This window comes from Rhinoraja longicauda, chromosome 7 (assembly GCF_053455715.1).
Source record: "Rhinoraja longicauda isolate Sanriku21f chromosome 7, sRhiLon1.1, whole genome shotgun sequence".
Lineage (NCBI taxonomy): Eukaryota > Metazoa > Chordata > Chondrichthyes > Rajiformes > Arhynchobatidae > Rhinoraja > Rhinoraja longicauda.
This window is the reverse complement of record NC_135959.1, coordinates 67,994,095-68,009,798: the sequence shown is the minus strand read 5'-3', so window position 1 is coordinate 68,009,798 and position 15,704 is coordinate 67,994,095. Positions and strand designations below refer to the sequence as shown.

The following is a 15,704-nucleotide window of genomic DNA, read 5'->3' as shown; positions in this document are numbered from 1 at the left end:
CAGCTCTTTATTAAGTTATTTAAATGATGGAAATCAGGCACAATAATACTGCAGTGAAATACATTCTAAGCAGTTTAAATCCATATTTTTTTTATTATCATTCAAAATTATGGTTTTAAATATTTCACATCAGAAAACGAGATTATTCATCACTGACTTTTTGAAAAAATGTTAAACAATATGTACCCAGAAATGTGAATTATTAAAACCCCAATTACCTTTTCCGTAACAAACAAAAATCAATTTTAAAGTTTGCCTGGTTTGAAAGAGTAAACTGCTCTGTTAAATGTTAGGCAGTTCTTAAGGCAAATACTTATTGTTAATTAATCACAATTTAGCCAGCTGGATGTTTTCAAAACACGGATAACTTGTTTATTTCTGTAGTCATATTCATATTGTATTGGTCCATTTGATAAATAGAGGAAGCCTAGACAAAAAAGGAAAAAACTTTGAATGAATACAGCATTAAATAATCAAACATAAATGCAAATCACATAAATGCGTTGGTAAGTTTTGAATATTTCGCCCATCCACTATTTTCATTCCATACCAGAGTTTTGAAATGCTGAATCTACTTTATTCCCTATTCCAGGAAAGGCATCATTTATTCTTCTTGGGTAGCCTCTTCCCATTCGTCCTCTCCTCAGATTATAACTAAACAAAAAGAGAATAAATGCAGTTATTTCAAGTGGTTGTCAAAGTCAAGGTGTCTTGCAAGCATGTTGTAGAAATTGGCACTACTTACATAATATATACAATATACGTTTCTGCATCCTCTTAAAGAGTTAGAGAGACCTATTAATGTAGATAGTTCCATTGCATTTTGTTTTAAAATTTAGAGTTCTTAGACTGATGGGATTCTGAAAATATTTTTTTTAAATTCACAGTGAAACACTGTAAAATAATACTACTACATACCTCCAATACTTATCTCCAATAAAGAATAATGCTTTATTTCTCTCCTTGATATACAGGGCAGCATCAAGATGTGTAACAGATCTTGGAAATCCAATCCGGTGGATGCTCCTTGGATACCGTGATAAAAGTCTGTTTCCTCTAATTAACCAGTACTGTGATCCTGTTAAATATTAACAGTAGTTTAGTTAAGACATGGGATTAAAGTCAAAGATTGCTCAAAAATTAAGAATTGTGGATTTGCAGTTTTCTATTACCAACTTCATTTTAATTATCTAAAAACTCAGGGGAGGCAAACTTCACTTCAATTGATTAAATAGAAAATGTTAATATTTTGTCCATAATTTGTATAGACCATGGTCTAAAAAACATAGAAACATAGAAAATAGGTGAAAATAGAAAATAGAAAATCTAGCCTCATAATATGATTTTTAATTGTGTAAAGGGATATTGATTTAGTGCAGGGAAGTGGTATTGAGATTGAAGATTAGAGATGATTTTAATGACTGGCAGAGCAGACATATAAACGAACGCCCCACTTTTGCTTATATTTCTTAAATTCTGATATTGTTAGTGGACTGTCAAAAGATGACCCCAGACTTGCCTCTCTCCCTTTTCCAAAAGCACTTCAAGCCATTAAGTGTTCCACTATACAAAGTGAAAGGAAAATCATTCATGCGCAGTCGTTAATTGCCAACTCATAGAAACATAGAAAATAGGTGCAGGAGGAGGCCATCCGGGCCTTCGAGCCAGCACTGCCATTCATTGTGATCATGGCTGATCATCCACATTCAGTAACCTGTGCCCAACGTCTCCCCATATCCCTTGGTTCCACTAGCCCCCAGAACTTTATCTAACTCTCTCTTAAATTCATCCAGTGATTTGGCCTCCACTGTGGCAGAGAATTGCACAAATTCACAATTCTCTGAGTGAAAAAGTTCCTTCTCACCTCAGTTTTAAATGGCCTCCCCTTTATCCTAAGACTGTGTCCCTTGGTTCTGGACTCCCCCAACATTGGGAACATTTTTCCTGCATCTAGCTTGTCCAGTCCTTTTATAATTTTATATGTCTCTATAAGATCCCCTCTCATCCTTCTGTATTTATGCGCGTTCTCTTTTACAATAATCGAAAACTCACGCACCTTTGAAGAGAACGACAAAATTTCTATCCTTTATTTCAACCGCAGCATCAACTGACTGAATGTTTGGAAAAATATTCTTGATTTGATTTGATGTCACATCTGGGCGCGAAGGCTGTTTTCGCCACACAGTTCTAAAGAAGAGAAGGTTGCTTTGATCATTTAGGCATTATTCTTATTCTAGAGTAAAGAGTAATTGAATGTACAAAACTTTTTATCAGCCATGAAAGTAAAGCAATTTCATCAATATTTGAATAAAAGGGCTGCTGTATTTTATTAACCTATCTTTCCTTACCAGATGGAATTAAACTGTTCAATTCACTGAATCTACATCAACTCATAATTCCACCCCTCCAATTATTTCCCTGACATTAGGATTAAACTCCTGCCGTGCCACTGTGCCATCCTTTTTGAATTAATGTGGATATAAGTCTTCAGTTATCGGTTTTCATTATAGACAATAGACAATAGGTGCAGGAGGAGGCCATTCGGCCCTTCGAGCCAGCACCGCCATTCAATGTGATCGTGGCTGATCATTCTCAATCAGTACCCCGTTCCTGCCTTCTCCCCATACCCCCTGACTCCGCTATCCTTAAGAGCTCTATCGTATAGCATCTTGATAAAAAAAGATCTAACATATACTGTACATTAGGCTTCCTATGATGCAAAATAACGTTTTCTGTACTTTTTTTTTACTGTTACTATCTTTGAAAATCAAACGCCACATTTGCAATAAATGAAAGATCTTTGGGCTTTCATAATTGCGTGGCTCCCTGCATTCATTCCTGCTAATCATTACAGCAACCTGTGAGATCATGCCACCAGAATTAGAAATAACAAAAAGTATTCCTAACCTTCTTCCATGAGTTACTCATGTTGGCTTGCCAGCAATTCCAATGGTCGCAGTCGAGGTTAGACATGCAATATAAAATGCTACCCGTTCCTTCTAGCATATAGTGAGATCATATTTCAGAATATACTAATCCACTAATGTGGCGGGATTGCTAATTGCCATAATAGTTAAGTGGACGTTTGAAAATATCTGCAATGGAATACATAGCATAAAATAGAAACAAAAATGTCGTCCATACCCCTCTTTAAAGAACCAGAGTTCACCACGTACACTGGTAACAGCATCAAATGACATTTGGGAATCGCATCTATCGGAAGGTTTGGTCGGTTTTGGCTGTGGTGGTGTTGGTATTGGTTCTTCACGAGCTCCTAAAATACAGAAAATATATTGTTCATGTTAAGGTGGTAGATTAGCAGCAAGAATTGATCTTAAATTGAATGATGTCATCTTAATGGTTAAAGCAACAATATAATGCTAACTTCTCCATTTTGTCACCAGAAAACATTGTTGCAAATTTTAAAGGACAGGGAAAATAGCAGTAGGCCAATGGGCTGTTTAGACTCCAATTACTGTAAAATTCAATGAATGATTGTATTCTGCAAAGTTCATCACTCAGGGCAACATTTTAACTTCGTTTAAATTCTGGTGATCGAAGTAAATGGTTTCGAAATGGTAATCTACACTGACACTTTTAGAAAGAAATGTATATGTCGTTCAAATTGAATCGCCAGCATTCACTGAGGAAGGGCTGCATTTTACATGGTTTGTTCAGAATTCTGAGCAACTTTGGGATTTTGTGTCTGGGTCTGAAATATCTGTAATGATAACGTGTTAATAATCTGACTGATGGTAGGACCAAGTTACCATTTTACCAGGAAAGGACGAATGCCAGAACCCAATCGTTAGCAAGATTTTATCCGAAATGGCAGATGCAATAACAACATTTAAAAGACATTTAGAAAGGTGCATGTGAAGTTCTCTAAGTAATTCATTTTCATCTGGATTTTGGTTTTCTGAAGACGTTGTGCTCTTCCCCAATAAGTGAAGCACGGAAACATTTTAAGGATCACGAACAGTAAACTTTTTTAATATTTTCAGTGTACCATACAAGGCCTGGATTCGTCTGACATCGTCGGCTGGGAGGCGATACCCATTGGTATTGACGAACGAATAGGTGGGGAACATAAGAGCAGATCTATCGTTTGAGTGCTCCAGTCCGAGTGAATGGCCAAATTCATGAGCCGCGACAAGGAACAAGTTGATTCCTGTTAAGGTGAGTAACACAATTGGGTTTAACTTCTAACATTTCACAATAATTGACATTATAAAATATTTTATTCCACAACTTCTTCATTTTTTATGTCATTAAATGAAATATGGGGTCACGGTTTTTTTTATTAAGATAAATTTTTTATTGGAGATAGGTACATCTTTACAGTCATACATTTTTAAATTGATAATATTGTCAATTATTATTATATTGTCTCCAATACCTTTTGCCCCCTTTTTTTTTAAAAAACTAGATAGAACTAAAGAAATAGATGAAGTAAAGAAAGAAAAGAGAGAGAAGCAAAATAAAAACAAAAACAAAAACAAATTATAAAGATAAGGAAAAAGTTAGTTAAAGAAGAATGGAGAAATTTATTAAAATAACAAAAACTTCATTCGAGATATATACGTACATTTCAAAGTATAGCATTTCATCCATTCTTTAGTCCGAGTGCTAGTCAGGTTCCTGTGCTGAACCATTCTGACCCTTTAAGTAATCAATAAAAGGAGACCATATTCCAATGAATAATTCCTGTTTGTCCAACAGGGAAAATCTGATTCTTTCCACGTTTAAGGTCTCCGTCATTTCTATAATCCACATTTTGATTGTGGGGACCGTAGGGCCTTTCCAAAATTTTAGAATTAATTTTTTTCCTGTTATTAAACTATAATCCATAAAGTTTCTTTGTATTGTTCTAAATGTTTGATTTAATTCTAATATTCCGAGTATAATTAATTTTGGATCTGGGTCCAATTGTGTGCTGGTTACTTTAGATATTATGCTAAAAATATTTACCCAGAATTTTTTAATTTTTATACAGTTTGCAAACATATGAAATAATGTAGCTTCTAAATGTTGACATTTATCACATTTAGGTGAGATATGTTGGAAAATTTTATGTAGTTTTGTTTTTGAATAGTGTAACCTATGTATTACTTTAAATTGTATTAGAGAATGTCTGGCGTTTAGTGAACACTGATGTATATGTTGCAAACTTTCTTCCCAAGTATCTTTCGTAATTACTTGGTTTAATTCTTTTTCCCATTTTTGTCTGTATAAGTCCGTGGAGGGAATGTCACTGTCTAATAAGATATTATATATATAAGATATTAATTTTTCTGTATTAGGATGTTTGTTCCAACATTCATCAAGAATTTCTGAATTTCTAATTCGAAAATTTTGGGAGTTCGATTTTACATAATCTCTAAGTTGAAGATATCTGAAATAATCATTTCCACGAAGACCATAAGTCTGTTGCAACTCCTGAAATGTCAGAAAGGTGCCTTCCTTATAAAGTTGTCCCATATTTTTAATTCCATAATCCTTCCATTGTGTAAAACCCCCGTCTACCCATGAAGGCTTAAACAAAGGATTATTCACAATTGGAAGAAAAAGTGATAAATTTAGAAAGCTAGTTAAATCTTTCGAGTTTGTAACTTATTTACCGGCTCTGGACAACGTCCAACTTTCAGCTTCATCAAAGTGAGCGTCGCCACCGAGGCCCGATCCAGGGAAAAACGCATGAGCCAGAGTCCCACTTCGGCCATCGAACGGGGCACCGTCCCCGTGACCTGGGAACAGAGAACGTGGAACAGAAGTCACACACATAGTACATGTCCACCATGGCAAAAATGGCCAGGAATTGTTGAATGGCTGAACTCACGGCCTCCAGCGAACAATATCATGATATCAGCTTCTCCTGCGTTCAGTCTGACAAAGGTCAGAGGAGTAACATCGCTCCAGACTTTAAAGGCCAGGGCAATAGCGGTGTCTATCTCTCGTCTGTTCAGATCTGGCGTGTAATTTACGATTCTGTCAGACAAGAAGGAAGCGAGCACATGGATCACTTTTATAAGAAAATAACTGCAGATGCTGGTACAAATCGATTTATTCACAAAATGCTGGAGTAACTCAGCAGGTCAGGCAGCATCTCGGGAGAGAAGGAATGGGTGACGTTTCGGGTCGAGACCCTTCTTCAGACATGGATCACTTTTAATTGGATTCCTCTTTATAACGAAAGACCAACGTTCCCGCCGCCTCAGCGAATGCATGCATGTACCTGTAGGTGATTCTCCTCTGCGGCCACCGAGAACCTCTGAGCTGCTTCGAGTCTGAGACCCCGCAACGTTCTTTCTTCATCTCTTCCATAGTGTCGCGGTTCAATGTCCCAGTCACTTGCAGACCAAAGAATCGTTGCATTTCTCTAATCTTATCATGAAGTCCGACATCGGGCGTTCTCCATCTGGATTCGTTCATGTTGTAAAATCGTTGGAGGTAATTCTGAATCAACGAAAGAAACACAACTTACAACAGGTAAAGTTTATAATGTATACATATTGTTGCCTGTACGACGGTACCTTCAACGCCCGGAGGAAATTACGTTTGTCATTGCGCTGCTTTATATTTGAAATTGATTATTGGTTTTATACACTGAACATAAACATTGGTTTAGTATATATCTCTGATTATACCCGGCATTGATCCCAGTCGTTTTTGTTCAATAGTTCTGTATCGGAGTTGGGGGGTGCACTTAAACTAAGCGCAAGACGAAGTAACACAATTACAACGGGGATCTTGAAGCACTTCATCTTCAGGATCTCGGAGTCTTGAAATGAACGGAGTCTTTCTGTCCTGACTGAGTTTTATAGGGATGATTAGGTGTCTTACATTATTGTACAATGCCCAATGTGCAGGATATGAGCAATATTTTTGTTTCGTTGCTTGTGGTTTGGTCACCGACATACCCGTTATCTTGCAGCTGGAGGCGTTATAACTCTGCACCTTCATTTCGATGTTGTAACTTTTAAAGCACGGGATGTGTGACCAATAACAGAAGTGGGAAGCATGGAATGGATGCTTCACTCGCAGTATTATATTTAGAGATAGGAGAGAGTTCATTTTTTAGTTTAATATGTATCTCAGAGAGTTGGCAATTTAGGAAAGATGGCAGTTTCAATCAATATGTTTAAGAATATGCACTATTTTTTAAAGTGGAATACATTCTTTCAGATATCATGTTCCACCAAAAGTTTATGTGTGTCCATTTTATATTCGAGTAGTGACATTGCCCAATGATCCTTTCATTCAAAATAATACTTCCCATCCTCTAAAATGCCGGTCAATTAAAAATGACCAGGTTCTTTGGTATCAAAATTGCCTCAACTAAAAGCTTTGAAAGTAATTTGTTGCCAGATAGGTGTAGCTACATATAGTAGAAATTAGAACTCCCTCAATAGAAATGGAGTAAATGCAGGAAAATTCAGGCCCTGATATTTTTTCATCCATTTCAATACTTGTGAAAAGATGTTTTGAACCATGCATCTGGGTCCACTGGTGAGCCAAATAAAACTCTAAAACGAAAGAAAAGAAAAACACTACAAATTTGAAATAAATGAAAGCCTTTGGTAAGGTCCCACACGGGAGATTGTTGAGCAAAATTAGAGCACATGGTATTGGGGGTAGAGTGTTGACATGGATAGAGAATCGGTTGACAGACAGGAAGCAAAGAGTAGGAGTAAACGGGTCCTTTTCAGAATGGCAGGCAGTGGCGAATGGTGTGCCACAAGGCTCGGTGTTGGGGCCGTAACCATTTACCATCTATATTAATGATTTGGATGAAGGAATTAGAAGTAAAACTAGCAAGTTTGCAGATGACACAAAGCTGGGTGGCAGTGTGAACTGCGAAGAGGATGTTAGGAGGTTGCAGGGTGACCTGGACAGGTTGAGTGAGTGGGCAGAAGCATGGCAGATGCAGTATAATGTAGATAAATATGAGGTTATCCACTTTGGCGGCAAAAACAAGGAGGCAGATTATTATCTCAATGGTGTCAGGTTAGGTAAGGAAGAAGTGCAGCGAGACCTTGGTGTCCTTGTACACTAGTCACTGAAAGTTGGCGTGCAGGTACAGCAGACAGTGAAGAAAGCTAATGGCATGTTGGGTTTCATAACGAGAGGATTTCAGTATGGGAGTAAAGAGGTTCTTCTGCAGTTGTATAGGGCCCTGGTAAGACCACATCTGGAGTATTGTGAAAAGTTTTGGTCTCCTAATTTGAGGAAGGTCATCCTTGTAATTGAGGCAGTGCAGCGTAGGTTCACGAGATTGATCCCTGGGATGGCGGGACTGTCATATGAGGAAAGATTGAAAAGACAATGCTTGTATTCACTGGAGTTTAGAAGGATGAGAGGGGATCTTATCGAGACATATAAAATTATAAAGGGACTGGACAAGCTAGATGCAGGAAAAACGTTCCCAATGTTGGGGGAGTCCAGAATCAGGGGCCACAGTCTTAGAATAAAGGGGAAGCCATTTAAAACAGGTGAGAAGGAACTTTTTCACCCAGAGTCGTGAATTTGTGGAATTCTCTGCCACAGAGGGCAGTGGAGGCCAAATCACTGGATGAATTTAACAGAGAGTTAGATAGAGCTCAGGGGGCGAGTGGAATCAAGGGATATGGGGAGAAGTTGGGCACAGGTTACTGATTGTGGATGATCAGCCATGATCATAATGAATGGCGGTGCTGGCTCGAAGGGCCGAATGGCCTCCTCCTGCACCGATTTTCCATGTTTCTATGTTTCTAAACCAGGGTCTCTGGCGCTGTGAGGTAGCAACTCTACCATCAGTGCCACTGTTTATATTTTTAAAGCTTGTAGTAATAACAATAACATGTTTCATGGTATCCATTAATGACCACACACAGTATATATTCCATTAGTTTAGTTGTGGTAGCATTAGGGGGATTATTGAATGGAATGAAAGAATTATAGCAAATGTATGCAGGGTTGATATGATATAGATAGCTGTAGAAATCTCCGATTTCTGATTTGTGGAGGAATCGGCTTAAAGACTGTTCTCAGGAAGACAGTTCTTATGTAAACTGGAGACTGCCTGTATTGTTAAAATAATTGGTGAGAGGGGATCTCTTGAGGTGAGGAACAAAAAATATTCAATAAATAGTCCATTAAATGCACCCTTAGCTTGGAGCTATGACTATTTAACAGATGACAGTAGCAGGGGAGGGGCATTAAAATTAATATCCTGAATAAACATATTTGATACACAGCTGCAAACATAATACTGATATCGGTGTAGTTTTAAGAGGATTTTTTTCTGCAAAGAAAAGGAGGATGTGGCATGTAAACACATGCAGGGGAAGGTAGGGACATGTAGCATCAAAAATAAATGCATATTGTTCTCCCCTGGAAAAATGTTCCAGTTTGAAATTAACCTAACCCTAACCCAACCAAATTTAAACTGCAACGTGATCTGTTTCCTTTTAAATGAAGTAAAATTCAGTTGTTTTAGATCACCTTTATATTTGGGATGTCTGCTTCTTTACTGATTTCTTTACTGATTTACTGTTGATTTCTTTACTGGGCTACAGATTCGTAATTTTTTTATTCGCTTCATTTGAATTGATTTTGAGATTGCTCTTGCATTCTATTACAAATTGTAATTTGGAGTAGCAAGTAATTGCAGCTGCTGGAATCTTGAGAAAAACACAAATTACTGGAAATAACAGTGGGTCAAGCAGCATCTGCGGAGGGAATGGACAGGTGACTTTTCAGGCCAGGACTCTTCATTTTTGTGATTTGGAAAAATAGTGAAAATTCCATGTTCCACATTGTTTGGTATGTTTTGTATGAAAATCTGTAATGTTGACTTTTTAAAAATTATAGTTTGAGGAAAATGTATGAGAAGAAAATGTAGGAAATTGCACTGAAACCTCAGTAGGGTTGTTTTTTGAACCTGTAGAATAAACATAAATGTAAGCATTGTGATGGAACTAATTGCTGTATCATTGTGGGGAAGTCCCTGCAGAAATTATTTCCTTTTTCCCAAAAGCGATCAGACCTTATCAGTGTTGCACTTCAGCATGATGTCACTGCTACCACACAATCTTTGAAACAAAGACCTGTTTCGACAAGCTCCGCTATAAATAGCCAGCATATCAACCAAGTCGTTCTGATGGAATGCTGATGCCATTCAAAAAATATCATGCGATCCGATGAAAGATTTTAGAGGCGCACAGATTTTTTATTGTTGTATTCAACCATCGCAAATGGCAACAGAGCAGATTAACAGTTTCTTTTACCTTATTGCGAAAAGTTTATTTTATGCAAATGAGTTATCACATTTGGTTGTATAACAGAAGAGAAAGGAAATACTTTGATTTTGTGGTTGACAAGTTAAATTTAATGTGGCAAAACCAGCCTTAATGGTTTCAAGTACATTATCAAATGAAAAAAAACCTTTTTTGACAGTGTGCTGCAGAAGAACCGATTCAAATACATGATGAAACCTGATTAAGGTGATGGATTTTAATGAAGATGTTAAAGGGAGGGAGAGAGTGCTGAGTCGGAGTTTGGGAGTATTTGTGGGCATGTGGTACTAGTGTAGCTGGGGCTTCTTGGTCAGCTGAACGATCTGTTTTCATGCTCCATGACTCAATGATTTATCCAGGGGTAGTGAATTTCAAGGATTCATGATCCCCTGCAAGAAATTCCTACCCATTTCACTTTTCAATGATTACCCTCTAATCTGGTATCTATGCCCCCTCATTCAAAATGTAAGACTAGCTGAGAGGAGGAGCATAATGGAAGATTTGAAAATAAGCCGTTATCAAGAACCCAGGTCAGTTTCACCATTGAGTGAGCAGTTGAGAGGAGGAACAGCAGGAGATATAAAATACAGCCATTAGTGTCCGAGAGTGACTGTAGCTCGTGCTGTATAAAAGAAAAGCAGGTATTAGCAGAGTGGCCATGTTGGGAGAGGCTGTGTTGAGGTGCAAGTTCTTTATTGAGGGTAAATGCTACAGCTTTGTCTCTTCAGGCTTCCGGCAGCAAGATAAGATAAGGTTTGCTTTTAATTTCTGTGTAATTTTTCCTTCGGCCATAGTGTCGCAGAGATGGCAGTTAGTACACTGGTATGCTCCTCCTACTGGATGTGGGAAGTTAGGGAGACTTCCATTGTCCCTGAGGATTACACCTGTGGGAAATATATCCAGTTGCAGCTCCTTCTAGACAGTCTTAGGGAACTGGTGCACCAGCTGTACAATTTCTGGATTATCTGAGGGTGGAGATTGTCATAGACAGGAGTTACTGTTGTCATGCCTCGGCAGAAAATAGATGGGTGACCGTCGGGAAATGTAATAGGCAGAGTGCAGGGATATGAAACAAGTATTCCATTTGGATACTGTTGTGGGAGATAACTGGTTGTGGAAACTGTAACAGCCGTCAGACACAGTGGGGTATGATAAGTCAGGCAGGGCAGACAGGAGCAAACAGGATGGTGCGTTGCCTTCCCGATGTCAGTGTCCAGAATGTTTCGGAGAGATTGTAGAATATTCTCAAGGCAGAGGGTGGCCAGCCAGATGTCATTATGCACATTGGCACAAATTATGTAGGTAGAAAAAGAGATGACGTTCTGCAGAGTGAATACAAATAGTTAGGCAGAAGGTTGAACAGTGAAAGGCTGGAAGTTGATATGGAAGTCAAAGACAGCAAGTCCAGTGAGCAGGATGCAGGAGCATGGAAGGGTATGGAAAGACTGTTGGATTAAATGTCATTTAATGCACTGCGAGAGTCCTCACAGGCAAGGCAGATCAGCTCAGGGCGTGGATAGATATGCGACCAGGATGTAAGAACCATCATGTCTTTGGGAGGGTCAGGATTGGTAGCTGAATGTTCCACGAGCAGGTACTATAAGAAAGAGAGAGGTGGGGGTAAAAGAGGACAGGGAGTTGTTTGTGACCTAAGGAGAAGGTCACAACAGTAGTCCAAGATAACTTTACTAAAAGATCATCCAGTGACATCATATGGATGGAGCTGAGAAATAAAAAGGGGATAAACACCTTGTCGTGATTGTACTATAGGCCTCCAAAGAGTCGATGGGAATTAGAGGATCATATGCACTGGGACATTGCAGATATTAACAAGATTAATACGGTTGTCATAGTAGAGGATTTTATCTTTTCCAATATAGACTGGGATTGCCTTTGTGTCAAGGACTTGGGTGGGGTGGAATTTGTCAATTGTGTTCAAGAAAGTTTCCTTGGGCAGTATGAAGAGAGGCTTATATGGCAGAGGACAACACTTGAACTACTCTTAGGGAATTGGGCAGGACAAGTGACTGAAGTGTCAGTGGGTAAGCTGTTTGGGACCAGTGACCACAGTTCTGTTGGTTTTTAAATAGTTATGAATACATTTAGGGCTGGTCCTCAAATTAAAGTTTTAAATTGGGGTAAGGCCAACTTTGTAGTGAGAAAGACAGGAGCTTACCAAAATTGACTGTCAGTAGGTTGTTTACGGGCAAAGGGGCATCTGAAAAATGGAATAGATTTAAAAGAGTCATGGTGTGACTTCAAGGTACGCATGGCCCCATTCGAGTGAAGGGCAAAGCAGGTAGGAGTAAAGAATGCTGGATGATGAGAGAAATTAAAGCTCAGGTCAGGAAAAAGAAGGAGGCATGGGTCATGTCTAGGCAACTGGGATCAAGAGAAAGAGGGGACCAATGAGCATACATAAGCAGGAAATCCTGAGGGCAAAAAGGGAGCAGGAGATACCTATAAGGTAAGATTTTGGAAAATCCAAAGAGATTTTATGTATGTTATGTGAGGAAGGGTACCTACTGCACAGAGATGAATATTTCTCCTTCGTTTTTACCCTGCAGCAAGACATGAAAACAAGGGAACTTGGAAAGTTATTGTCGATGTCATGAGAATAGACTGTATCACAGTTGGGAAGGTGCTGAACGTCCTGAGACATATGAATGTAGGTAAATCTCCTGGGCCTGACCAGATACTGTGGGACGTTGCAAGAAGTTAAAGAAATTACATGAGTCTTAGCTGAGATTTATGAATCATTGTTAAACACAGGTGAGGTGCTAGAAAACAGGAGAATGGCTAATGTTGTGTCACATTAAGAAAAGCTGGAAAGAAAATCATGGGAACTATGATTTACTACAGTAAGCCCAACATGTGTGTAGAAAAGTGACTGGAGAGGAGTCAGAAGGATAAGGAATACATTCATTTGGAAAGACGGGGTTGATTCAGAATAGTCAGTATGGATGTTGAGTCTCATGAATTTGATTGAGTTTTTTGATGAAGTAACCAAGAAGGTTGATGAGAGCAGGGCCTTAGACAATGTCTATATGGATTTCAACAAAGCTTTTTAATAAGATTCAATAGACAATAGACAATAGACAATAGGTGCAGGAGTAGGCCATTCAGCCCTTCGAGCCAGCACCGCCATTCAATGCGATCATGGCTGATCACTCTCAATCTTCCTTACAGTAGGTTGCTGGAGAAGGTTAGATTGCATGCGTTCCAGGGAGAACTAACTAACAGGGTACAGAATTGGCTTAATTGAAGAAAGCAGAAGGTGGTGGTGGAAGACTGGTTTTCAGACTTGAGACCTGGGACTGGTGGTGATGATTAGAGGTCGGTGATGGAGCTATTGCTGACAAGCATCTATATCAAAGATTTTTGGATGAGAATGGTTATTAAATTTGCAGATGACACTATAATAGAGAGTTATAAAGCAGAGGGATCTAGATGTACAAATACATAGTTCCCTGAAATTAGAATGGCAGGTAGATAGGGTGGAGAAAAAGGCTTTTGGTATGTTGGCCTTCATCAGTTGGGGAACTGAGTATAGAAGTTGGGACATTATGTTAGAATTGTACAAAATGCTGGTGGCTGCACTGAGAGTATTATGTTCAGTTTGGTCACCCTGTTATCAGAGAGATAAGATTAAGCTGGAAAGAGTGTACAGATTTTGCCAGGACTTGATAGCTTGTTATTGTGAAATGTTGGGCAGATGATGACTTTATTCCTTGGAGTGAGGAGAGATCGTAAGAGGTGTATAAAATCATGAGCGAAATAGATAGGATTTTTCCCCCAAGGTATGGGAATTAAGAGGGTGTCACAGTGGTGCAGTAGTAGAGTTTCTGCCTCACTGCGCTAGAGATCCGGGCTCGTTCCTGACAGCGCTGTCTGTGCAGTGCTTGCAAGTTCTCTCGCTAACCATGTGATTTTTCTCCGGGTGCTCTGGTTTCATCCCATATTCTAAAGATGTGCAAGTTTGTAGATTAATTGGCGTCTGTAAATTGCCCCTACATTGTAGTATAAAACTAGAGTATAGGAGATCGTTAGTTGGTGTGGACTCGGTGGGCCAAAGGACTTATTTCCACACTGTATCTCTAAACAAACTAAGAAACTCGAAGTCACAGGTTTAAAATGAGAAGGGAAAGCATTAATAGGAACCTGAGGGGCAGATGGTAGTGGAATATGGAAATGCATGAGTATGTAGTTGAGAAGGGTGCAATAACAACAGTTAAAAGACATTTGGCAATGTGCATGAATTGGAAAGGTTGAGTAAGATATGGGCCAATCTCGGGCAAATGGGACTGGCTTTGATGGGATATTTTGGTCAGCATGGATGAGTTCGGATGAAAGGCCTGTTTCCATGCCATATGACTTCAAGACTCTTCTCTTTAATCTAATGAAAATATATTGATATCTTTCCTGTCATGTTATATCAGGATTTATATATTTTAATAATATCATCCTTTATTTTTCTAAATGCTAAAGAATAAATATCTATATTCTTTTGCCAGTCTTGATGGCGCACCCCTGTCATCCTTGGAATCAGTGTTGTGAATCTCATTTGAGCTGCATCCAGTGCCAGTATATACTTTCTTAAACTAGGAGCCAAAATGGTGCATTATATTCCAGCATGGTCTCATCAGTACACTGCATTTCTCAACTTGACCCCTTTGGAAGTCAAAAAGCCAATACGTCATTTAACTTTATAATTACTTGCTACACCTGCCAGCTAATTATGATTATGCACAAGAACTCCTGGATGCCTATGTAGTTTGCTCATCCACAATCTTTCTCCAATTAGATAATAATCTGCCTTTGGATTTCTCTTACCAAAGTTAATGACTTCATCGTTTCACAATTGAATTCCAGTTGCCAAATTTTGCTCAATCACTCAATTATATCCTGTTGGAGAGTCCAAATATTCTTATAACTATATGCCTCTCACCCACATAATTTGGTGTCATTGTGGTATTAAACATTGTGAAATCATCTGCAAATATCTCAATGTCTGACGTTTTAATGACAGGATAATTATTAATGAAGGAGATGAAAATGGCCTAGGACATCGTCATGAGGAACTCTTTGTGATGTCCCCAGGCATGGATGAATGACATCTGCCAACCACTATTGTTTTATTTGTCTGAGGTATGACTCCAGCCAAAATAGTGCTTTCTCACCATTGACGTTAGTGTTACCAAGGCTCCTTGACACCATACTTAATCAAATGCTACCTTCATGTCAGCCTCAGTCACTCTCACCTCATCCCTGGATTTCAGCTCCATGCTCCATTTTCGAAGCAACACTTTGATGAGTTTTTGAACTGAGTAATCCTGATGAAATACAGACTTGGCATCAGTGGGTAGGTTATTGGTGAGTGAGTGCCCCTTGATAACACTATTGACAAGAGCTTCAATAACTCTGCTG

General features: G+C 38.8%; 1 protein-coding gene across 1 annotated transcript; it reads right to left on the bottom strand.

The window, feature by feature from the left end:
- Window positions 1-214: 214 nt before the first annotated feature.
- Window positions 215-6,764, bottom strand: LOC144595362 (macrophage metalloelastase-like). The gene is made up of 10 exons (XM_078402789.1): window positions 6,648-6,764; window positions 6,236-6,456; window positions 5,840-5,988; window positions 5,622-5,747; window positions 4,010-4,171; window positions 3,145-3,274; window positions 2,057-2,187; window positions 919-1,078; window positions 551-654; window positions 215-427 (listed from the first exon to the last, which is right to left on the bottom strand). The coding sequence occupies exons 1-10, from the start codon at window positions 6,762-6,764 to the stop codon at window positions 324-326; spliced, it is 1,404 nt and encodes a 467-aa protein (XP_078258915.1). The 3' UTR covers window positions 215-323.
- Between the last annotated feature and the right edge of the window lie 8,940 nt (window positions 6,765-15,704).

Bases quoted from the DNA above. Each gene is read 5' to 3' on its own strand.
- LOC144595362 (XM_078402789.1), bottom strand. From the start codon at position 6,764: ATGAAGTGCTTCAAGATCCCCGTTGTAATTGTGTTACTTCGTCTTGCG. The intron at 6,457-6,647 runs GTATAATCAGAG...TCGTTGATTCAG, and splicing joins ACGACTGGGATCAATGCCGG to AATTACCTCCAACGATTTTA. The intron at 4,172-5,621 runs GTAAATAAGTTA...TCACCTTAACAG, and splicing joins TTGGACGTTGTCCAGAGCCG to GAATCAACTTGTTCCTTGTC.